The 26,032-nt window shown below is 39.8% G+C and overlaps 2 protein-coding genes across 4 annotated transcripts in view; one reads left to right on the top strand and one right to left on the bottom strand.

The window, feature by feature from the left end:
* Positions 1-669: 669 nt before the first annotated feature.
* Positions 670-4,174, bottom strand: LOC131474533 (ubiquitin-conjugating enzyme E2 D4-like). The gene is made up of 7 exons (XM_058652445.1): positions 4,001-4,174; positions 3,439-3,502; positions 2,627-2,658; positions 1,956-2,033; positions 1,670-1,775; positions 1,163-1,256; positions 670-1,071 (listed from the first exon to the last, which is right to left on the bottom strand). The coding sequence occupies exons 1-7, from the start codon at positions 4,022-4,024 to the stop codon at positions 1,026-1,028; spliced, it is 444 nt and encodes a 147-aa protein (XP_058508428.1). The 5' UTR covers positions 4,025-4,174; the 3' UTR covers positions 670-1,025.
* A 3,390-nt stretch (positions 4,175-7,564) lies between these two features.
* LOC131473718 (regulator of G-protein signaling 7) overlaps positions 7,565-26,032 on the top strand; it is a 60,406-nt gene continuing 41,938 nt past the window's right edge. Inside the window, exons 1-2 of one of the 3 annotated variants that reach the window (XM_058651183.1) lie at positions 7,565-7,782; positions 8,889-9,007. In XM_058651183.1, the coding sequence (XP_058507166.1) occupies positions 8,930-9,007 (78 nt within the window). In that variant the 5' untranslated portion in view covers positions 7,565-7,782; positions 8,889-8,929. Of the gene's footprint in view, positions 7,783-7,890; positions 7,994-8,885; positions 9,008-26,032 lie in introns of those variants that run through there. The other 2 variants (XM_058651182.1, XM_058651184.1) reach the window with 2 other exon arrangements.

The raw sequence follows: 26,032 nt of genomic DNA, 5'->3' as shown, positions 1-26,032 counted from the left end.
GAAAACTGATGGCATTTAAATGCTTTAAATGCCATCATCAGTATTACGTTTGAACTTTTGGCCCTGGCAATTTGAGTCACAGTTAAAGTTTAAAGTTGTAAGATTAGTTAATTCGTACCCTTATGCAGTGTACAATATTTTTTCTTAGAGTTGAGTAAACTTTCTTTTAAACTGCAGTACAAATTCTCACCATTCCTTCCACCCTGCTTAAATGTTTCATTTTAAAGCAGGTAGAGTGCAGTTAAAAAGTCAAAGTTACTACTAGAATAAGAAAAATGCTAAGTAGAGTTTCTTACCCAGGTCAACACGATGCTTCACATCATAAAAGCCTCTAAAGGAGAAGCAAGCAGCCGAGCTAATGTACACGAACCTCATCAGAGAACAGTGACTGGGCTGGAAACATTGGAAATGATTATGTGTGGTTTCATTTCAAAAAGGGACAGAACAACTCTTCTCATTTCACTACCCAAACAAAACACTGAATCCACATGAATGACAAACTGGCCTGAATTGAGTAATATGGAAAGTAAAACTGTCTTCAGTAAGAGGTTGGTGCAGTAGAAGTCAAGGCTTCCACCTAGTGGTCACATGAATAACATACATCTCTAGCTAGATAGAAAAGAGAAATTGCAATAAATGGACCAAACATTTTATGCCACAGGGAGTCAGTAATGTCAGACTGTTTGTTTATTGCAAGGAAAAAAATTTGAATCATAATTTGATTAATGCTTTAATGCAAAATAAATTTAGAACAGTTTTGTACAATATATAGTAAATATCTTAAAAGAAAAATACAATCAAAGCATCTCACCACTGCCCATGCAAACAATAATGCCAATTTAAGGGGGGGAAAAAAAATGAACAGTAAAAACAGTTAAGTCAAATAAAATTGGAATGGAGAATGTGCTTCAAGCGTATGAAAATAGACTGAACTTAGCTAAAACCAGTGTGAATAAACTGTTGGAACAGTACTGTCATATTCTGAGGTGCTCGAGGAGGAGGAGGAGTTGTTGAAACTACACCCTTCACATTGCATACCTCTGAGTCCAGTCTTTGGCTTGTCTGTTGTACCTTGGGGGAAAAAAATACATCAGAACAGGTTTCTACAGAAAACATGACTGATTTGAGGTTGTCCACATGCCTACATCATCCGCTTACTTACTTTTGCCTGTCAGATTTGTAGGTATGTGCAATGTCTGGGACTAGCGGATCATCTGGATTTGGGTCACATAGCAGAGAGCAAATTGATAATAAAACTGTAAGGAAAAAGAGAGAAGAAAATCAATATGCAGACAGGTTTCAATTAAATTCAACATCACAAATCAACACATTGGCTCAACGTTGATGTCCTATACAAAAAAACCTAGTTCTTCAATCTATTAATAAAACTTAGTTTTCAAAGTGACAAAAGTAGACAGGGTACAGAGTTTCATATTATGATAATCAGCCCTAAAAACTCATTTAGCAGTGTTCTTCGGTGTCTGAAAATATTAATTTGGAAAACAAAACTCAATTTTTGGATTCATCAAATGTGTTTCACCGTCATTTAACACACTCCTTTTTGCCATTTCCTAAACAGTAACAGTAACTCAAATGACATTTAAAACATTATGTCGCCTCTATAATGGACAATTCTACATATCAGAGGCAGCATTTTGTTGACAGTTACCTTTTGACACAGTCAGGGCAGGGGACCACTGTGACCTCAGGATGTCAAGGCAGATGCTACCATTGCTGTTTATGTTTGGATGATAGATTTTTGTTGTAAAAGAAACCTACGGAAACAAATAAAGAGCAAAGAATAGAGCATCTGTCAGAGGATATGTTTAATGAAAATAACAAAGCAGCATGGCACAATTATTTAAATCTGTTGTAATGTGTGCTTCACAAAATCTAAGATAATGAGGAACATTTATGATAAGGTGGTGAGCAAATCAGTGTTTAAAAGGTGTTACCTTAGGTGGTTTAAAAGGATAGTCAGTGGGGAAATGGACAGCAAGGAAGAATACTCCTCCGTTATATGGACTGTCAGTCTGAAAGAAAAACAACCAAAATTAATTCATTAAAAAAAAATATTAATGAATATTAATGAAAACTGGTTCATACTGAGAAATGAGGTTTATTTACACTTTCATAAACTGCAAGACTGGCACAGGAAAACCCTGTTCAAGAGGGGACCGTTTTCACTGCTACACCATACAATCAGTTGTTGCAGTTGTCGAGTGGCAAAAATGGACAAGCTGGAACTTGTAGGTTCCAAAACTGAAGACAAATTTTAACCAAAGAGGAGCTGTGTCTGCTCTGGGACAACCCTTTCATTTATTTTCAAAATTAGTTTCATTAATTAGGTACAGAGTACAGCTTTTTGGCTACACCAGAGTTGGCTTTGAGCTAATTTACATCTGCAGTACCTGGACAGAAAAATCAGGAAATGTTTTCCCGAGTGTCTATAATATCATAATGCTATGGGCTTCAGTGAGTAACACTGGGATAGAGTGTGCCAGTCTGTGCTTTCCATACAGAATAGAAAGCCCTGTAAAGTCAACATAAAACACTATTGTCTAACGATCCAGAAGCAGTTTCGCCAAAAACAAACAAACAAAAAAACAAATCCAGAAAATCTCACCGGTCCTAAGATGGTTGCTTGCCAGTGGAACACTAAAAGAGACAAATAAGAATAACAGTAAAGAGTCTGTGAAAGCATTATTCAAGTAGGGATGGACAATGGACAGCACAATAACACACATCACAACAAAAAGCACAATCTTAAATGGGGAATAATTGTTATTAATTGACCAAGATGACTTGAAAATGCTTAATGACACATAGTCATAGTGATTTATTTCAAAGAGCCTGCATATTTCCAGTAATTCCACATTCTCATGATTTACATTAATTGTGTTTAATTTTACTAAAAAATATAATGTGCATTTAAAAACCACATAGTTGACCAAAGTGCTGTACAGCACAGCGTCAAATGCCAATGAAAAAAATAAAAAGGTTTTTCAGACAGGACAGGTTTTAAAAACAGGAAGTGATGAGACCTGCCTAGTGTGTAGCATCCATTACCATGATTTAAACCATGTACCCTAAATGACAAGCTGCTGTAATGCTAGTCACGCCTGTTTCTATGCGGAAGCTTTCAGAAAATGTGCAGAAAAATGTGTATACATTTTCTGTAAAGCTTACAAATAGAACACGAATGAAAATAGATCCCAGACAGAAGGCCTTGCCCATTTATTTTAACAAATACGAAAACGAAACTATATTTCCACATTTTCATGAGTCACAGCTATGTTAATCGGGAAATCATGACAGGAAATCCTCGTGTTGCCCCACACCTGGTATCATGACAATGGACACATTAGCCAGAATTATTACAATAAGCAAAGATAAGGCGAATGGCAACGTTGGACTTATAGTTACTGTCGGACTTACTGTCTTCTCCTACAGGTCCGGCTGAGCACGAAGATGGAGGATCTTTCTGCAAATCCTTCAGCTCCTAAACAGAAAAAAATACAACTTGAGTGATTGCACCGCTTCCGCCCCAGTTTTGATGTGTTCTGTTAAAAAGGACAACGACTAAATTCACAGTTGGTTAATTTAAGTGGAAAACATTGGCAAACGATGAAAACAAGGAAGGTTAAAAATGATATTGAAAAATCCGTGAAAAACATACAACTCATCTTAAACGCTTCCGCAATGCTCGCTAGCTAGGCCCTTCTTCATCTGGCAGCTAAAGAAGTTAGCCAATTCAGGTTTACCTTCTTGGTTGACCGACTTTGGTTTATTGTCATCGTCATTGACACGATTAACAGACCAGTGATATATATGTAGTGAAATAATAACCACGTTTTTAAACCATTTACTAAACGTCGGTACGGCAATTGTCCACGACAACTTAGCTAGCAGATGCTACGAGGTGGCTAACGACGTTTCCGTGTATCGACCCAGCGTTTTCAGTGCATCAAATAAATGAATAAAACGCGAACAGTCCTACCTTCTGTATTCTCTTCAGAGCCATGGCAGGTCGTTTAGATGTGGGACGAGAAGCTGAGGTGTTGACTTGACAGCTGACAGCTACTACTACGCTCAATTTACGCCAACTCGCTGTTATTTGTTTTGACAAACAGTTTCTTTTGTTACCGCATTCTTGTTTGACGATGAAGAATGGCGCGGTGCATTGTGGGACTTTGAGTTCTGCGCCGAGCTTCTTAAAGGGACAGTTGAACTCGGTACATAATGGGCACCGCTCATCTTGGAAAAACAACGTTGTTGAGATATTAGCATACTAACAGTAGAATTAGCCAATTTAATTTGCAAAATAGTAAAAATAGACTTTATCTTTAAATCTGGACTCAAATCTGCTTTTATCTAAACAATTGTAAAATTCTGGGGTATGACCATTGTTGTTAATTTAGGGCAGCTGTGGCATAAACATTACATTGGGTGGTGGTCTAATATGTTAAGCCCTGTATATAAAAGCTTGATTTTATTTTTATTTTACTCTATATTTTTTTGATTGAAAGGTTGTGGTCAAAGTAATGTTAGGGGAACGTTCTGGGAACCAAATGTTTAACCAAACAGGTTAGGAGAACGTTAGGAAAACTTTCCATATCAACCACAGGAGAACCTGGGGGGGGGGGGGACATTCCGGGAATATCCCATACATATTTTACATTTGTTTTATATAATTTTTTTTCTTTTAAAGAGAATGTTATGTTTTTTTCTTTTGTTACAACTTCTTTAATCTGTTTATATTAATCTGTTTTTTTCATTGAGCAATTTCAATGTTGTGCTGTTTAAACGTTTCTGTACAGAATTTTGAATGTACCTTTGTGTATGAAAAGAGCTGCATAAATAAAACTGTCTTTACAGCTACAGTGTTCAACAATGATTGATACAGTAGACTCGTAAAAAGAAACTTTGATCCTGGTGACTGGGTTGGTTTTGAAGGTTGTGTGACCTAAGGAACATATGGTATTTAAACGGGACAGATTCATCTATAATTAAAGCTTTACTAATGACATGATGATATTGATAGTATAGGGTAGGGTTATTTATTAGTGTGTGTCTTTTAAAGTGGCTACATTTAAGGCACACATAGGATGAATAACAAACTGGTTCATAATTAAAGTCACAGTTGCTAAATCTAACAGGGATTAGTATTGACTTGATGCACTTTTAGCTGCCTGCTGCCTCAAATTCACTTTTTTTTATATGTATTCATACATGACTTTATTAAAACGTGTCTGACAGGATTGTTGTAAAAAAATATCTGAAACACTTAAACCACAATAATTCTAGTTTCATTTTCCGCCTTAAGTCTTGTACTGCTGTTACATCCACCAGTAGTTGGCAGGATTACAGGATATGCATAGGTCAAAGTGATTAGCTCAGATTCTTAATCAGATTCATGATTGCAAAGGTCAACCACATACAGTCGCCTCTGCCTTCTACACAACACCAGGCATCTGAAGACTAGTGCACTCATACCCCCTTTGACCAGTTTCTCTCGAGGTCTTTTATAGTTGCTGATATCAAAGGCTGTGTTTGTTTATTGCAGCACAGCCTCGTGTTTCTGCTAAATCACGGTCGGTGCAGACTGTCTATAAAAACAAATAGTCCAAAAAGGCTCAATTTATACTCAGTTGAGTACAGAAAATGAACTTAGCCAATAAACCAAAGATGGATCAACAGTCTGCATGAAAGTATCCTAGTTCCATGTTGTGAATGAGGCATTAAGTAACTCTGATGAGTGACTCATTTGCAGCATTTACAGCATAGAAAATTGGCACATGAACAGATGAGTGTCATATGAGAAGGAAACAAGAGGAATAAGGCAAAGGAAGAAGGACAAAATGTATGTACATACATATGTGATTCTGATGATCAAAAATGATTGTTTGTAACCTGCCTCCTAAATCTGTACTATTTACTATGACGTGTGCTGCTGAAGTATTGGCCAGGTCGCCCTTGGAAAAGAGCTCTCGATTTCAATTTTTTTTAATCTGGTTAAATAAAGGTTAAATAAAATAAAATTAAATTAAATGAAATAAGAAAAAAATAAACATACAGGCACATACAAGTCCATAGAGCAAAAAGGGCACATCTGTCATGTATCATGCCTGGACTGCAACATATCTCAAAACCACAGAATGCAGCAAATTAAATGATTTTCTGTTTATTCATTTAACTGCCACTGTAGCACAGAAACTCCCGGATGATTTATAACATGTTTTTCCTATATTTGTGTCTGGCACAGTTTTATGGAACATTATGCTACTTTGGTTTGATATATCTCATACAAGTGAAAGAGTAATTTTCAGCTCCCTAGAAATATGATATTAAACTTAGAGGTTGTGAGTTTGAAGGTCATATTCGGACACCTGATCATTACACCAACAGGGACTGTAATGATGGATTCAAATACAGTACTTTAATATGGAGTTGGTTCCCATTGTGCAGCTACAACAGCTTCCACTCTCAATGTTGGGAGTGTTTCTATGGGAATTCTTTACACTGTTGCCACAAAGTTGGAAGCATAGCATTGTCCATAATGTCTTGGTATGTTTATGTGTTAAGATTGTCCTTCATTGGGGATAAGTCTTGTATTACGTATCTTAAAGGGATACTTGAGTAACACTACAAGTATCTTACCAGAAAATGACTTTGGTAGAAGTAGAAGTCACTTTTAAGTCTTTAAGTGTATGACATTTACTGTACTTTAATATCAAAAGTAATTTTCTGGTATAAAATGTACTTAAGTTTTAGAAGAAAAATATTCAGGGTGGAGTAAGGATTGAGCCATGGTAGCTCAGTTGCAGGGTGAGTTGATATGGAAGGTTATGGGTTCAATTCCTGGCTCTGCTAATGTACATGTGTCCTTGAGCAAGACACATAACCATATGTGGAATGGGTGTAGTCTAAACGAGTAACAAGTAACGGAGATAGTTAGAGGAAATGTAGCGGAGTAAAGGTAAACATTGCTAGAAATACAAATAAAGTAAAGTACAGATACGAGAATTTTGTACTTGGTTAAATTACAACACTGCCTAGCCCAAAGCCTGATTGAAACACCTGACTTCAATACTTAACAAATAGTGTATATGAGACATACACACAGAATAACTAAAAGTGAAAAAAACATGTACACACTATGCACAAACACACAAATAGAATATAGGGTGTTCAACATTTTATTAGTGCACAAAACACCATATACTGGCCCAGAACATGTGAAATGAAATAAGGGCTTATTTATGGACATTTGGTTAATATGTAATGAGTATACTGCAGAATATGTAGTATATTACATTGCAGTATTTGGGAAATGTAATACACTGAAAGTGTTTTGTATCACGGTCCATCACATGACTATATCGCATAGCAGTAGAATTCGAGGAAAAGCTGTATATTATGTTGTATTTGGTTGTAATTTATTCCTCACACGCAATTGGTACTGGATCGATGCGCGTTCACGGCGCTACGAGGTGGCGAGCCCGTGCTTCAGAGCACCGTGTGTGTGTGTGTGTGTGTGTATGGAGACAAGGAGAGATAGACACACACACAGAGGGAGAGAGAGAGAGAGAGGGAGCTGTAGCCTTCACCACACCAAGTATCCACCGAATGTCTGCCTCTCCACGCTGCCAATGAATAATCCTCGCATTCCTATGTCTGCCAGTTGACATACTGAAAAAAACGCCAAGTGCCAGGCTTCCACCTTTGCACGGATTGAGGAGTCCTACATCGGGCTCAGCGGTTTTTTTTCTTTCTTGTCAGGTGAGCCCCCTCCTCTTCTCTTCTCTCATCTCATCTTCTCCTCCGGTGACCGTGGTCGCTGTGTTTGTCTGTGCGTGTGTGTGCGTGAATGTGTGTGAACGTGTGTGTGTTTACGCGCTATTCGTTATTTAAGAAAAGCGGCGGAGCGGGGGACGATAACGGGGCGTTTTGCAGTCGCTGTCCAAGGTGCTGAAACGGACAGCGGCTTGTGGTGAGATAAGAAAAACACACACACACCACAGTAATAGTGCACAGCGAACGGCCCTAATGTTAAGAGCAGGTTACATGACTTCGCTGTTTATAGGCTGTTTTAGTGTTGCAGACTCAGCCTCCTGGAAGGATGTCGTGTGTGCGTGTGTGTGGGTGTCGCAGAAATCATGATGGAGCTCTATAAACGTGCATGTGCGGCATCCGCTGCTGCATCCTCGCAGTGATCCTGCATGTTTTTGGCTCAGAATAGATGTATCTAAGCTGCACTGAAGGACCTCCTCCAGGGAAACGATGTGTTGTGCTGCTGCTGTTGCTGTTGCTGTTGCAGTTGTTGCTGTCGCTGCTGCATTCAGGGTCCAGGTTCCTGTCCTTCTTGCTGTTGCAATGCTAGAAGAATGCGTTTTGAAGTGTGTGTAGTACAGCTGCAATGTGGGAGGCGAGGTTTGCAGCTGAATACACTGGTATCAGAAAAGGTGTCACTGTTCTGAACATTGATTTTTTTTTCACACAGTGAATCGATTAAAGAAAAGAGTGGTGGCAGTTCTATCATCCAACCATCATTGGTTAAACTTTTGCTCCAGTAACCAATGCAAAGCTTGCTTTCTTTAAAAAAAAATGTCCTTGTCAAGACCTTGTGAATAACTCGCATTCATTTTGTGACAAGTGTCAAATGTGTTGAGAGGTAAAGAACACATCACTCATACCCTTTTTGACCCAAAAATTAACAACAAAAGCAAACACACACACACACACATGCAGTCAAACAGGTGATCTGCACACAATCTGTCAACACGTCGAAAGATGATTCGGGTCACAACAAGTTATGTAAATTGTTCTCTTCTTGGCAAGGTAATGTTTGTCTGATGGACCAAAAATATCCTCTGTGTCCACAGCAGGAGAGCCTGACATTTCCTGTGGCAGATTTACTTACCGGATCATGGCACAGACCAACAGTGGTGGGCAGGGGACCAACGGGGTAGCGGATGAGTCCCCCAACATGATAGTGTACAGAAAGGTAAGGCAGCTGCTATTTTTAGCCTGCACGTGTGTGTATGCCTGTGTGTGTGTGTGTATGTGTCGCACTCTTGCATCAATTTACTTGACAATGAGCTGTGCAATGGAAATTGCTAATACTAATGGCAAGACAGTGTTCTTGTGCCATGGTTGATTTAGGGTTGTGATGCCACATCAGTTTGATGAGCATGGAGAGACACAGTCAGAGGGACAGAGGGAGAGAACATGCAATTTTTCCTTCACAACATACATGACATGCAATGTTAGATTCAGAGCACGCTTGATGATGCACACATACACACATACACACACGATGAAACACCCTGACATGCGTGCAGACTTTCAAACCATCAGCTTCTATCACTAACGCTGCAGGACAGATTTTAAACTGACTGACATTAATGGGATTGAAAGGAAGACCAAAGTCTTTTTTTAATTTTTTTTTTAAGCGTTGCTCATTACAGTGCTAGTGATGCATTTCACTGTTGCAATGGTAAATCTGTCGCTATATTAGAGAAATTAACGCGAGGGAGGGGCGTGAAATGGTCCACTCCTGAGGCTCTTTAATCCAGCAAGGCAGTGGACATCAAATTGAGTAATGCAATAATTATAATAGTAATCTGGATGAAAGGTAATGTTTGATTAATTTGAGGCTTGAGTGTAAACTTTAATATTTTCTTCTTCTCCCTAAATAAAAATGGTTAATTTGAACATCAAATAAACTAGTTTAGATATTGCTTATATTAGTATCAGGATAGGATTCTGCTCTGTGATGGGCTCACGCGTGTTGTGTGTGTTAATTTCTGGCACATAAAATCCTCTGATTAATTTACTTAAAGCTGCAGTGCATAAAGTTTGGCGATTGTTGTTGTTGATGTTAATAGTTTGCTTCTGTTTGGTCTTTGAGAACATTAGGCTCAAGCAAAACTATATCAGACCTGACTGAGGGAGCGTTTGTGTGTATACACCAGCAGTCCAGGTGTGGGCGGGGCAAATGATCGTGTTATTTGAGGAATAGAAATCACTTTTGAAACTTTTCTGGGGCTTGTTTTCAGTTTGCAGCCGTCTCTCACTTTGCTAGCGCAATGTTGCTGTTGCCTCCCTCTGTGTTGACGTAAAACAGATCACTTCCTGTGTGCAGTGTGGCAATTTTTGATACAAGATCTAAACAGAGAGTGGTGTTTTGTTCTTGTGAACTCATTTCACAAGAATGCAACAGATATTTGTTTATATTTAAGAGTGACACAGTACAGTTTTAATTTTAACACCAATCTATAAATAAGCCATTTTTAAAAATAGCTTTTGCTGCTCTCAGGAGAGGCTGCTGCTCTCTGGCAGCGCTGCAGTTGTCTCTAGGGTTTGCTCTGATTCATTTTTTGCAGTATGCGTTCATTTCTGGCACATAAAGGCCTCTGCCTAATTCACCAAAATGAAGTATTCCACAGTGAACCCGAGGCTGTAAAGGTAATCTGCGATGTATCACGCCAGAGCGACAACAGCTGTGTGAGCACACGTTCATCGCCTGTTTGGCAGCGTGATGTTTTACCTCACGTCTCAGAGACGGTGACAAAGTGACCGGTTTCTCGTCTCGCTTGTAGATGACTTTGAGAGTGTTGAGTGAATCTCTTTGTTTTATGCTCCTCACCTCCTCACCATTTAATGCAACCATTCCATCTCTGACTGTTTCACACTGCACACTGGGAAGAGGCCACGCTTAGCATGATATCATAGATCGACGGTCTTTTATAGCTCTCACAGCGTGATGAGCATTATTACTGCCAGTGTGGCACCAGATTTGCTGAAAGTGTTGCTTTGGCTGTGATTCTTTTTTGAAGTCACAACTTTTGTCATTTTTGTCCAAAGCAAGACACCAGGGCTTGTAGATTGGTCATAAAAGAGGCCAAATGTTGAGGAGAGTGGAGATTTTGTCCTTCATTGCGAGTCTTATTTGTGGGCACAGTGGAGGAAACCATGTCTCTCCTTACATTTCATGTGAACATGCTAAAGCCTGACATCTCCCGCTGCACAAGAGCATCAAGTATTGACTTGAGGTCTTCGCAGCTATTCAATTACATGTGACGTCTCTTCCTTTCTACTGCCATTGATTCAAGAGTCCTGCTTTTTACAATCTTGCCCGTTAAGGATCTGCTAAATCAAGTATGCAAATGAGAAAACAAACCTTTCACAGTAACCTCACATCCGCAGTAAATTACTGGCTACTAGATGCAGTACTTTAACAACAACAAATTACAGTGTGTATATTTACAGTAAGTGTCACAGTCGGTTACTGCATTTAACGTAACCGCTTTGCCATATATTAGTGTGAGTTAGCAGTGTTTCTCTGAATGATGACATTATATTACTGTAACTTCCGAGTAGTAATGCTATACAGATATATATATATATATATATATATATAGATGTATATATGTATATACATATATATATATATATATATATATATACAGATATATGAGAGAAAACAGAAGGAAGTTTCCTTGAATAGGCACATCTATAGTTGTGTAGTATTCAACTCACTTTTTTGTGTGCTTATTTTAACCTTAAAAGGGCCAGAAAATGTCCTGTGAGTAAGTGCCTTTGCCCATTTTTTTGACAATTTACAATTTGCTGCATTGTCTCAATGTCCAAAAAAAGGCCAACAAATGGAAACTATGTCCAGGTGTTTTTTTCTAACTCACTCCTCTCTGGCGTTGATTTGCCAGCTTCCTGCAACAGCGCAAATTAAATGACCGTAATAACCATACGTTGGCTTTGACGTGCAACTTCTCAGCTTTCAGAAATGGTTGGATTTTGTCCAATAGCACAAACTGTCGTGTAATTGCGGTCATGCTAAATGCACTTTTGTGTGCAAACGTGTCTTCTGCGATACGCTCTGTGTTAAAGGGCTAACAATCTTCTTCTTTCAGATTCTCCCTTTGGGCCACAGCAATAAATCATAAAATTAGGGTTATTATGTTGTAAATTATACGCAGATAAAGCCTGTAAAATAATAATGATGTCATTTATCATGGGATTTATTAGTAAAAAGCCATGGTTGTGAAATCCTGGAAATATCTTGCAGTGGATGTTTTATACCAGTTTCCTCATCATTTCAGAGGCAAGAATGATTCAGTTCCAAAGGTTTGGTGAGATTTTGTACTTCACAACTTGAGCACACATGGCCGCAGCTTGGCTCCGTGCACCGACTGACCTAGATACGCTGCAGAATGAAAGAACATGGCGAAAGGCAGTGAGGATGAAATCGTGTTTCTGGAGTGGATATAACTCAAACGGCAATGGAGAGCGCAGACATGTGGGTACCGTCAGAATGAGCAAATGCCCCGGACGTTTTTCAGCTGGAGATGACTTGGCAGAGGTGCTGCAACCCACACTGACTTGGCCACATTAAGACGAGCTGAATCCTCGAGTAGAAAGCGGGCTTTGATGCTGCGTTTGTGCCGCTCAGACCTCTCTTACATCACACCTACACCAGCACTGTAAATACACAGTGGAAGTATTTATATACAGCCACGTCCACCTGATAATGGGCTAATGTATAGTAGAGGAGGAGTAGAAAGTATGTATGTGATATCAGCAGAGGGAGTTTTATTATCGTGGTTTGTTAGTCTTTCCACTGGGAGCATAACTATATCCTTTCACTCTTTCAATCTGACTTCCTCTCTGTCTGCTGCACTCAACCGTCCACTCCTGTCATTAAGAGCTAATGAAAATGGATGGGTAAGCAGAGGTGTTGACCTGCTTAATATTCGCAGGGACGCCTGTTTTCCTCAGCGATGCAGACACACAAGCACCTTGCTTGAACCTATAGATTGTAGGGCTGTGCATACAGGGTTAATGTGTCAGATTACAAAATAAAACAACAATATTTATATGCAATTTTCTTTGTCTTCTGGGAGGAGTGGAAGGAGTGGGAGAAAATCAAATGTCAAATGAAAGTCAAAGCCTGGTCAGAGTATTCAGGACAACACAAAACCACTCTATATATACACAGAATATAATTTCCATTGTATTAATAGGGTGCCTGAAATAATTGATCACACCAATTTTTACAACCATGTAATATTTTCACTATTGTTGTGTTGGTGACATTTAAATGTGTGGTTGTAACATGACAACATGAGGAAAGGTTCAAGTAGAGTGAATAGTAGATACTAGATATTTTAATGTATTGATATTTTCTTACATTTCTGCATGGAGTTTGCATATTCTGTGTGTGTGTGTGTGGGGTTCTCCAGTTTCCTCCCACATTAGCACAGTGCCTCCCTGGCGACCCCCATGTGGAGGATAAAGCAGTAGAAGATGGATGGATGGCTATGTTCTTACACCCTTAATCAACTGTAAATCGAAAGTGGACGTAGTCTTTTTGGTTGCAAAACAAAGTCCACTTGCAACCAGGCGCGGATTGGACAACACTAGCTGTCAATCACACAGGTGTCCACTCATATGTAACATGCTCTATTGTCCATTTTCCTATAAATGGGGACATCCATCCATCTCCTACTACTTTATCCTTCACAGGAGGGTCACGGGGGGTGCTGTGCCAATCTCAGCTGACATAGGGTGATAGGCGGGGTTCACACTGGACAGTTCGCCAGTCCATCGCAGGGACACAAATAGAGACATAGAGAGTTTTCGGACTGTGGGAGGAAGCCGCAGGACCTGGAGAAACCCCCCCCCCACACACACACACACACACAGGGAGAACATGTAAACTCCATGCAGCTCCATCCTTGTTCCGACTGGGGCTCGAACCTGGGTCTTCTTGCTGCAAAAGCACCAACTGTGTGGCCTAAATGAGGACATAATCTACAAAATTGACATCAGGCCCCATTGAAGAGGACCTGAAACTACAGGTCGAGACCATCAACTCCTCAGAAAAATGTTAACATTCGTCAAAATGTGTTATTTTTGTAACCAGGGGAGTCGCCAACGGAGGCTAATGCCGACAAAATTGGTGATATTAACTTACTGAAATGTTAACCATAATCAGTCATCAAGTTTACCAGTGTGTCCAGGTTGAAAGATACTAGCCGTCAATCACAAAGGTGTCCACTCATATGTAACACGCTCTATTTTTGGACCCAGTCGGTGATTTGACACACACACACACACACACACACGTGCAGCTTTGTATTAAACTGATTTCTGAGCAATAATCACTGGAATATCTTATTGTATGAATCCAAGGGAGGTGCTAACAAGTAACTAACATGTCAGAACCTCTTCAGTTTATCATGAAAGGCAGACAAAATTGGTGTGGATGTTCACTTCACCTGAAATGTTAACCATGACAAGCTTCATCAAGTGTACCAGTGTGTGTGTGTGTTTAATTGGTGGTCACATGTGTGCGCCATGAATAATGGTGCGATGCATGTGTGAGCATGTGTGTAGTGTACTGTATGCTGTATATAGGGCAAATGTTGCTAAGAGAGAGAGAGAGTGCTGAATTTTTTATGCGAGCCTTAAACAGCTCGAGTGAAGTTCACAGCCACTCCGCACTCACTGGGAAGGGAACATCTTCTCTCACCAGCTGGCACTTTTTGTGTGAGTGAATGGGATCCTGTCCATGTGTCTGTAGGTGGGGTCTGCATGAGAGCATGTGAGCGCTGATTCTAATAAAGTGAGAAACATGATGTGTTTGAATTTGATGGAGAGTTATAACAGACAGTCTGAATTAACTGCATGGGTTGGAAAGCTGCAATCCCTACAGTCTCTTTCAACTTTTAGACGTTTAGACAGTAAATAAATAAATGAATAATAATAAAAAAAAAACTGTACATTGTGACACCCACCTTCACACCCTCACACACACAGTATATCTCTGATGTGTCTCCCTGTAGAAATGGCACAGAAGGAGGAGGAAATGTGAGATAATCACTGATGCGTCACACACACTGCACAGAAAACGGCGAAATACAAATCCTAATCTCCACTTATTGTCTTCAAAATTGATCATGAAAAAATCCACGTTTGGCAACATTCCACTTGCAGCTTTTTCTTCACAGGTTTCTTTTGGGACGGAACAGTTTATGCCACTTAATTAAAACTTAATTGAATTTTGTTTATTTGCCTCAAAACAAAGGCAGAACATGCAGTAATGTATAGATTTTCTCTGTTAAATTGAATGCATGTTAATATTTTTTTGCTTTCCTCTGTAGCTGCAGGAGTCTGATCTTCCTCTGTGGTGTAGTATCTGACAGCTGAGGCTCCAGCCTCCCTTCTTATTTACATCTGAGCTGCCAACAGGCATCCAGTAATTGTTCTTCCAGCAGCCACTCGTGCTTCTGTCTCCATGCAGACCCATTAATCCTATACTGCATTTTTTATTGTTCTGTGTTCTGTGCTTTTTCTTGCACATTCGATCAAACTCTCATTGTTATCATCGCCCAATGTGGGGAGTAGACTTTTTACAGTCTGGTGCTTACATGACTGCCAATGCTGGGTATCTTTGGAGGAATTGGTCTTTTCCACAGATGACAATTATGATAATAATGCTGCCGGATAATGGAATTTGCAAAAAAGTTCGCTTTATTTAATATCAAGGTATTTGCCCTGCCTCACAGATTATTAGAACTGATAGTGCAGAACTGTGTGTGTTAACAGCATCAGGGAACTCTTCTCGTCTTAACACTTTTCAGAGGCGTGTTGTTGCTGTGCTGTGAGACTTCAACCATTTCTCCTTCGTGTGACTCGCTAATGAACAAACCGAAAGAACAGCAGGGCAAAGGTATTAAAGCTTGCTATTGATTTGGAAGTGGTTGTGTACAAGAGATCATTTTGCCAGGACAAGATTGTCAGTCTCGGCTGCATCACTGCAACACAGCAGCAGCAGCAGCAGCAGCAGCAGCACCACGGTATTATTTGGTATAACCAAGTATCTGTATTTGTGAGAACGACCTCATCTCATCCTGCTCTGTGGACAACGCGGCTTCACATCCCACACTGTTCGAGAGCCATAAAGCGGAGGGAACTGCGTGTATTTACAGCTTTTTCCCCTCAGTCAAGAGTCACATTGAAGGGTTCTTGTACTGCCTGTCTTCCTCAATCTGCAATCAGAAGATCAGGAGGGAGAGAGGGAGAGAGAGGGAGAGAGGGGGGTGAGATTGGATGATCCGTAATTGCTAGATCAGAGAGGAGTCTTTGTGTGTGAAGTAGGGCTCTTTGTGTGTCAGCTTGCCAGCCATGCCATTTCTTTTCCAGTGTATGAAAACATGCATTTCCTTTTTTCTTTTTCTTTTTTTTTGCAGACACTGTAAAGGAAAGTATGGTTGGGTTTTTTTTTTCTTTCTTCAAACACTGTTGAATAGCATTCATGGCTTTGTTCTAATCCATTTTCCTTGTATTTGCTGACGCCGATACTCTAACAGCAATTAGCGGGGCCGACATTAACGGCACATGCTACAGTCAATATTACTGCAGGGTTCTGGTATCTCATCATACGACTGTGGGCTTAGTTAATCCATCCGGTCACGCTGCGTTTTGTCACAATGCAATATTTGCATATATATATAAATATACGTTGCATAAATATCACGAGTGACTTGAGGCGCTCTTGACAATAAAGAGAAAAACATGCGCTGCAGTTTGTGTGGGTCGTTCATTCTCCTCAGTCCTACTTTTAGCCTTCAAAGCGACAATGAAATGACAGGCGTCAACAGATGATTACACAGAGATTAATGTATCTTCACAGTAGGTGGCGCTATCAGAGGTAAATGATAACATTACTGTAACTTTGGAAGCTTATTAGTCACAATATATGACTCTGACTGCTGGAGCTTGTTTTGGTTTGTGATAAGCAGAACCATTAAAGGTCCAGTGTGGAAGAATTAGAGCAACAAAGGGAGGACTCCTCCCTCCAATCAACCCCTCGCTTTCCCCATACCTCAGGGAACTATGGTGGCTTTCACATTCCAGAAGGGAGGTACTACTCGATCCCATTATACACTTCTGCTTCAAAGTGTGAAACTGGCTGTTTTTCCTGCTGTAGAAACACGGTGGAGCAAGATAGCAGAAGAAATGTCACTAATAGAGTAAGAGGCTGGACAAGTGAGAATATCGGTCTGGCTTTCACTCGCTGGCATTCACTTTTGCTCCGTTAGTAGAGGAAACCTTGACTGGGGCGACTGGGTTCTGTTACTGGTTGACTTAAAAGTGTAAATTATTGCTTGCTGTGTGTCAGGCCGTGTTATTGAAGTCGTCACGTCCTCTCGTCCTTGTCTTGGTCATAATTCAAGTGATTCAAACAATAGCTTATATAAGCGGAGTTGAAAATCCAAGCTACACAAACTAAAGCACTATCCTTCTTTCGTTGTTTTTTTCGGGGTGAGTTTTCATTTGTAAAATCTAGAAAAATAAAACTTTAAAAGTAAAATTTTCATGAAGCACAGTCGATTTTACAGTACCAAATTATTTATTCATTTATTATATATATATATATATATAGGGGTGACTTAATATACAAACTGTTTGAAATCCAGGGTTACGGCACTAAATGATACTGAATGACATAAAAAAACATACATACATACATACAGTTTTCAGATTGTTATTGTTTGGTAGATAAATGTGAAAGTGACGTTGCTTGTGTGTGTAGCCACTGAAATAATGGATGAATGATGTCGTGCTGGACTTCAGGGGATCCTGATTCGAGCTGCTTTTGCTCAGACATTGAAAATATACTTAAGTCTGCCTTTACTTTAAGCGCTCCCCTCTGTATATGTCTGCCAAGCCTTTAGTACTGTCTGTCTGGGTAATATAAGAGTCTGAGGAAGCCTGGGCAGCATTTAGAAAGTGTCCGACTCGGCCATTAACTCCAGTTCAACATTTAGTCTGAGATTATGGGAGATCTCCGGCCGGAGTTATGAAGGATTCCGCTTCCATCTCTAGTGTGGGGGACTGAATGAGTCCACAGATGGGACTTTTTCTTCTCATCAATATTCTGTATTCTTCACACAATAGTTCGGATTTTTTTTATTGTGACATGCATAGAAAATATGATAATAAAAACGATAAGACACCTTTATTTAGAGACACAGACCAGCAATGCCACACTAGAACAAATGACCAAAAATGCTAAATAAACAAACCTTAGAGAGCCAACTTAAAAGTCTCTCATATCATTTTTTTAGGCACAACCTATGGAAAATCTGATAAAAAAAAGATTTGTTTTCAATTTCACCAACTATAAACAAACAGGACTTGAATTTGTGAAAAGTCAAAACATTTGTCAAAGTTCAAAGTTCGCTTGGCTCGTTTTTATGAACAAAAATGAAATTAAAACTGTCTTTTGCACAATTATCGCTAAACATTTGCAATACAGAATTAATTATAACTTTGACTGAACAACACATAAGACGGAAAAAATGCATTTTGTAAAGCCTGAAGATTTTCCAAGGGTGCACCTGCGGCACTGATCTGTGCAGTGCACCATATCCTAGATTTCATTCAGCGTACGTATTCTTTCATCTTCCATTCACCGTAATGAGGAAAATACAGAAGAACTCATTTTTAATTTCACACAAATCCAAGTCATCCTGAACATATTTAACTCTGCCAACTTCCAAAAAGAAGGAAATGTGTGAATATCCATACAAATACATCTAATGTCATCATTTTCTCGTGTCTCTCTTCTAATGACGTCTCCGTCTCCACACAGAACATCTGCTTCTCAACCTTTTCCACTACGTTCTCTTTGTCTTGATGTAGTGTCAGTGAGGATGTGAGCCAGGGTCACATCCTCACTGACAATAATCCCAGTCAAAAGAGCTTTAATTAAATCACCAAGTCATTATAGATAGGATTATCCATTTTGTTGTCTTTGTGTGTTGAAATGTGTTACTTTTTATCTTTTCAAAATGAATAGCAAAGAATAAAATGCCACCACACAGACACGGGAAATGACTACTGACTACAACTAACCATATTATTCTGAAAATGAAATAAAACTATTACGATGCATGTATATATGCCAGTATAGCTCTGCTGTGTTTTCTATCAGACCATCTGAACACTGGACTCACAAGTGGCAAAGACAAGCAGTTAATTAACACGACTCCCTATTAACGTTACACAGCGGCCAAACAATGCACGGTTAACAATTGCAGAGTGAGATTTCATTAGCGGGAAACGGCTAAGCTTTCCTCGCCTTTTTCATTTCCAGGGAGTCTTGCTTGACGGCACATCAATGACCACCATGCAACACAGACAAGAAGACAGCACTGGCAACGTTCACGGTGGTCACTCCTCCAGAGCCCTGGATGTTGACATGTGTACAATGTGTGAGCTATGTGAATTTTTTTAAGAAGCAGGCTTCCTTTCCCTTTTCCTAATCAAGCACTGGTGATTCGCCACTGCGGAATGAATCGACTGTAGCGGGAAGCAAATTTTCAAATCTCTTGACTTCAAGCTACATACTAGAGAGGGTAATTTCTGAAGAAATTGCAGTGGGATTGCTGCCTTGCTGAGGCCAATCTGGCGCGCCGCATTGAATTGGTATGAATGAGACGTTGAAATGATGAATTCAAGTCTCTAATTGAACGTCTGGAGTTGAAAAATGGTGTAGAAATTATGAGGGATTGGGAGGAGAAAATATAGATCCAAAATCTGAACACATCCATCAGGGCTGACGCGGTGATCAAAAAAAAAATGATCAATGGTCGGGATGAGACTGTCGCAGAGACACCTCGTATTAAGACTGGATAAGATAGTCCACACTGAGATAGTACTCACTGTATTACACATGTGCTGCAACGGCTACTCCCTCTTAGGGTTGCAAACCGTTCTGCGAAATAAGAATTTCTTCCATGTTTGAAAAAGAAAAGCCGTGTTTTGTATTGAACAGATAGACACTTTGTTCCTTTTTTATTATTATAATCAATTCAGTGCAAAACCATGACAGCAAAAATGACAGATTAGTCTGGGGAGGAAATAAAATCTTCCTCCTGCTGTCAGGCCCTCTCGGTCTGTCTGTCATTCATTACTATCCAACAGAAAACGGGGGACTTTTAATTGGTCGACCGTTTCACTGAGAGTCCTGTGTATCGCAGCAACGTAGGCGCGGTGAGATGTAAAGGTAAAATGGCGACAGGAGGACACTGCTCAGGCCAAAAAAGAGAAGATTACAAAATGTAATGAAATAATATCGATCCGTATACTCATGTTTGGTTGACAGAAGGTTACAAACATAGAAACACTATTGTAAAACAGCATCTTTTACTCAACTGTGATAGTGAAAGTGTGTAGTGGCATTATGTAGCTTATGTAAGCTACATAATGTAGAGGGAACACAAGGACTTGTGACACGCAATCAATACTGATCAATATTCACTGTCACTGTGTGTTTGTGTGTGTATTTACCTGTGCGCAGTCTAATCTGCTCATCTAAAATGGCTGAGTGGCACCTGCTGTTAGCGGTTGCTATAGCGATGGCGCCTCGCGAGATACAAAGCAGGTCCATTAAAAATACACACACCACGGATGGTCACCTTCCGGACTCCTCATTGTAAAAGTAAAGACTGCAGTTGTTATTGCTGGTATTTCTTCACTGTGGGTGTCGGGAGGCTTGGCCTGAAGACCCCGGTACAAGTTTTGAAAATGGCAGTTTTAAAATTGGATATGTTGAGTTTATATTGTGGTCTGTGGAGACGCTGGATCGTTCTCCTCTCAGTCAGAGAGACACAAGTCAAATTCTGTAAGCAGTAAGTAGGCAGTCACATTGTATGAAACTAGATAAATGGGTCTATATTCGGCTTGAAAATTATGTATGAAGAGGAAAGCAAAGATTGGGGATTTTTTCTTTTTCTAAGAGTTGAACAACCTCTCTCCACTCTCGCGTCGGAACCTTCCAGAACGATTATTGCAACCGTGACTGTGAAGAATCACAGTGAGGCTCATGAAAGAAGCTGGAGTTTTGAAGTTGGAATGAAGTTTCTACACTGAACCCGTGAGTGGTGGAACATCTGTGTGTCTGAAGTTTGTTTCAGTTCATTTGAATGAGAAATTGCCTTGTTAAATATTTCGGAAAGTCTTAGATATTACAGAATTCTGCGTGGACTGAACAATGTCGTAACTGAGCAGAACAGTTTGAAGAACACTTTGAATATGTGCAATTTTTGGAAATTATGAAATATTCAAAATACGAAAATACAAAGCCCTAATGTCCTAAATGAGCTGAATGAAGCTTCTATGTTGAAGTGTGTGGAACGAGTTAATGACGGCGGCAGAAGAAGAAGTAAAAAAGGCAGCCACAGACCAGTTTATAGTAGAATTGTTTGCAGCCACATGCATTAGGACACAACCACGGCATTTTTCTACTTGCCTGTTGTGGCAGTCATGCTAACATGCAATTGGTGTCATTTTTGCAGCACAGATATATTCCGTCTACAGAGCATCAGTTTTAATGAATAGGCTTTAGATCCTTTATGAGAAAATGTGACCAAATTAAACCGCCTAATTTCTCTCAAATGAAAAAGAAAGACTTATTGGAAAATGTGTGTGTGTGTGTGCGCTCCTTGAATCTGTAATTACACGTCCACGTCGAAAGCATTCTGCAGAAGGAAAATAAAATAATTGGAGAAGTGTCATTCTCTAAAACAAACCGCTGTATATTTTCATCAAATTGTTGCCAGAGCAAAAATCATATTTGCATGTCGAGTGCCTTCAAAAGTAAACAAGAAAAATAAGAAATCTTGTTATCGTCTGTGCAGAATATCTCATGCATTACCTCGTCCCTCTCTGTCTCTCCTCCTGTCGATGTCTAGACCTGTGAAAACATTTCTCTCCCTCTGTAGACTTTTTCATCCCTGTATCCCTCACCGTCTGTCTGGCACTCTGGCGTTCACACTTTGCCCCCTTCATTATTGTCTCTTTTATCCGCTCCGCACTTGCTCTCCCCTCCCACGCTCATGGCCTCTTTTGTTCAGTTACAGGTCTTTGATGTTTTCCCGTATACTCTCAGCATCACACTAACTTTCTCTTTGTCTTGCCTGCACTCACCCTGACACACACACACACACGTGCCGTCTCACTCTCTCTTTCTACCTCCACAGCGTTTGATTCCCTACCTGTGAAGCATTCATCCACCTCTGTCTCTCTGTCCCCTCCCCTCCCCTCCCCTCCCCTCGCATCCCTTCCCTCTCTTTGAAGTCATTAGAGCCCCCCAGTAGGAGCCCATTCCACTTCAGCCAGCTTTTATCCTCACACAGAAAATAAGAGAGGAATGTGTTTAGACTGTGCGGGAGCGCAGTCATCTCTCTCCTCCTCTATGACATGATTCAATCGTGACTCACAGTGTTATCTGGAGCTCTCGCTCTCCAAACAAACAACCTTTGAATGTGGCATTTTCCATCCAAATTGACTGTAACTGTAACTGAGAGCACTGGCCTGACGGTCCCGCCGCAGCTCAGTGCCTCGTTCTCCCAGAGGCCATCATGTCTCAGTGATTAGCCGGCTATGACCGAGCGACGGTGTGCAAATTCCTTACCAAAGGGACGACGACAATGCAGGGAATACACGTTCAAATTGTGCATTTGAGGCATACATTTTCATTTTTGACAAACAGGGAGACTACACAGACAAAGCGCACACACACACACACACGGCTCACAGGTTGTGATGTTGCGAGCACCTTCTACCTTCCACCTGCAGCCCACTGAGGCTTCACTGCTTCACACCGTTATTTCAGCTTCACACGCCAAGTCTGTTGTCTTTAAATCGGAGGTGCCATCTTGACTGAAACACTCTCTCTCCCTCGTAGTGTGACTTTACAATGAAGACAATATAAAGCTAAATGACATTCACCCACTCATTAACTCATAAATAAATATGTGGCTTAAAATGTGGATTTATTTAAACCAAAAAAACAGCAGGTCACCCTAATAAGTTGCCAGACGGAAACTTAAAATTAGAACCCTAAATGACCACTATATACCACTCAAGCAACATTGTCAACTCCCATGTTAGCTATATGTACTGCAAAGAACACTGTGAACATTGTCGAAAGCCTAAACTTTGGATCACACTACCCTTTGATATCAGCTCATTTTTAAAAGAATCATTTTACTCTATAGCCTTCAACTAGCTCCTTTTTACCTAGCTTCCTGTGTTGCATTTTATTGTCTTATTTGCATCTTTTGTTTTATTTCAAAGTTCAAACAGGGATTTTTGACTTTTTGACTTTTGACTTTCTTTTCATTCCACCATGTGTTGTGCTTTATTGTTGTTTTTTCCTTACAATCCTTGTATGAAAGGGGCTATACAAATAAAGTTTATTATTTTATTATTATAATGAGTTTAAAATACAGGTATGTCTAAGTGTCACAAACACAAAGGTCTTAATTACCTTAATGTGCTTTAGGTAAACTGACAGCAAACACCATGCAGCCTATATTCTTTCGATATACTCTAATATTGGAGAGGCACTCGAAAGAAACAGAGGTAAATTTGGATGTGAAAGGAGCAAAATTGGCCTCATTAGATGAATCCAAAGTCTGTCTTTCGTGTCCAGGCAGCTATATAAAAAAAGATGATTAATCTGGGCTATTTCTGCACGGTATATTTGGCAATGGGGGACGCACATTACCGTGCAATTTTATTTAATGACACATGGTTATGACAAGAGCCGTTTTTAGACATGCTTGCAGCTTGGCTCTGTGTCTGTCTGTTGGCTTGTTTAGAGCTCTTAGATTTAAATACCCAAATAACAAGTTTGAAAGTTCACAATGATATTCATGGTCCCCAGAGGAAGACGTGCAATCACCTCTGCGATCCCTCTAACTTTCTTGTAATGCAACCTTCACTTGAAACATTTAATGTGGCACCGACTTGTTAAAGCTGCAGGGCCGCTGGAAAATAGGTTATTGTTGAAGTTCATCAACAGCTCGTACTTGAGTTTTGGGAACACGGCTCTCTGCAAAGATGAGCACAGACAGACACACTCTTTCATCTGCTGACACGACCCGAGGCATCGCTCCATCACTGAAACTCTCCGCTGATGTTGACATATGTTCAATAGCATTTATTGATCGACTTTTTTTAGATTCTTTATTTTTCTTTGCAGCAGAGAAGGACCTGTAACCCGTGTGTATACGAGTCTCCCGTTGTTCTCTGGACTACTCTGTGATCTGATTAGGCAAAAGATGACTTGATGATGATTTTCCTGTATGCCATAATGTCCCTATTTAATTATTGATAAATAATGCCAAAACTCACCAAATGAATATCATTTGAATGTCTTTGAGCTGGGGCCAAACACATCACCCAATAACACAAGGCTAGACATTTTTAAACATATATATACATATATGTATATATACGTATATGTGTGTGTGTTTATTTATGTATATATATATATATATATATATATTATTGAAGGAAATAACCAACAGTAATTAACTTGATTTATTTAGAATTTAAAAAAAAGAGTCTCAGTTTGTCTTTAATTAAATAAATAGTTTTTGTTTACTTATTTTAACCATGGTAGGACCAGGAAATGTCCAGAGTTAAGTTCTTTTATGCATTTTTTCTAGAAGAACTTCCAATATCTGGTTGTTTTCAATTTACTGCACGTATACTGTTTTAACAATTTAAAATGAAGAAAAACAAAAAGGTTTATTTTGAAATTTGAACAGTATGAAACACATTTACAATTTACACTCTACAATGGAAACTATGTACACGTGTTCCTCCCACTCTCTCCTCTCTGGAGTCAATGACACTGATTCTCCGGTGAAATAACTGCAAAAACCACACGCTGTCTTTGACGTGCAACTTCTCAGCTTTCAGAAACTACTGGAATTTTTGCGATACCACAAACCGTTGCGTGATTACGGTAATGCAAAGTGCGCTTGTGCCAGCGTGTCGTCTGCGATACACTCTAATTTTGTGTCTGCAGTGCACCCAAATATGTTAAATAAATTAATAAGTTAAATAAAGATTAACAAAAGTATCAAATTAAGTTTTGGATGGAGTGACTTAGTAGAATTGATCAAATTTACAAAGAAATAAGACTCTTCCGATGGTTCAAAAATGGTAAACGTTGTCCTTCTACCTATATTTATCACTATTTACCATAGTTGTTTTCTGTCATACAATATTATTTGAGATTGTCCATCTCGTCTTTGCTCGTCCATATCAGCGAGTGCACATTGTAACTAGTGTTTCTCATCTTTCAATAAAAAACCCCGGCTGATATCACCTTATTGATGCATGTTCTGGACGGAGAATAAAATACATTATCTGAGCCAGCGCTGGGTGACAACAAAAGGCAAGGTTGCATTAGGATATGGTGGGAAGGGTCTTTCTGTTCTTTCTGTTCTGCAGCAGACTGATTTGATTTGTTAATATGTGCTTCCAGGACAGTGGAAGGGCTAAGTGACAGAGGATGTGACAGGGTGAGGGTACATGTATATTAATTCAAATCTTCAAATATTGACAAAAAAAATTTGCTATGAATAGAACGGTCCTGCATGAATTTATAGATTGAGCTAACTTCGTATTTTCCCAGCGGCCTCATTAGCAACATTGTAATCTTTTAGTTTATGACACGTTGACAAAGCAGTGGCTCCAGCCAGTGAAGACCACAGCGGTAATTAAGTTTTGGATTTACTTCATCAAATTGATCAGGGTCTTAAAGCTTTCCCATCCACGCGAAACATCAGCCTATTAGTGGCTTCCACCTCCTGCTGGTTCCTTTGAAAGGTTCAGTAATGCCTCGTATCGTCCATCATCTTCATTGCTCCGTGGTTCAAGTGTCACTTACATCAAACGCTGTGCCCTCATTGGTTTATTGTCTACCCTGACTGCTGTGCCCTCTGAAGTGTGCATGCATGTGTGTGTGTGTGTGTGTGTGTGTGTGTGTGTCCTGTCAGACACCCGGTCCTTGTCTTGTCTCTGTTCTGCAGACAGGAGAAAGCAGAAGAATGTCAGCCTGCCAGAATTCAGCTGCTGCCTTCTTATTGGTATTCAGGTCACACAACGCTGTCCTGAGTGTGTGTTGCATGTGCCAAGG

This window comes from Solea solea, chromosome 15 (assembly GCF_958295425.1).
Source record: "Solea solea chromosome 15, fSolSol10.1, whole genome shotgun sequence".
Lineage (NCBI taxonomy): Eukaryota > Metazoa > Chordata > Actinopteri > Pleuronectiformes > Soleidae > Solea > Solea solea.
Note: the sequence above shows the minus strand (reverse complement) of the source record. Positions and strands in the feature narration are given on the sequence as shown.

Bases quoted from the DNA above. Each gene is read 5' to 3' on its own strand.
- LOC131474533 (XM_058652445.1), bottom strand. From the start codon at position 4,024: ATGGCTCTGAAGAGAATACAGAAG. The intron at 2,659-3,438 runs GTAAGTCCGACA...TGTCTCTTTTAG, and splicing joins CGGACCTGTAGGAGAAGACA to TGTTCCACTGGCAAGCAACC. The intron at 2,034-2,626 runs GTGAGATTTTCT...TTTTTCTTTCAG, and splicing joins AAGCAACCATCTTAGGACCG to ACTGACAGTCCATATAACGG.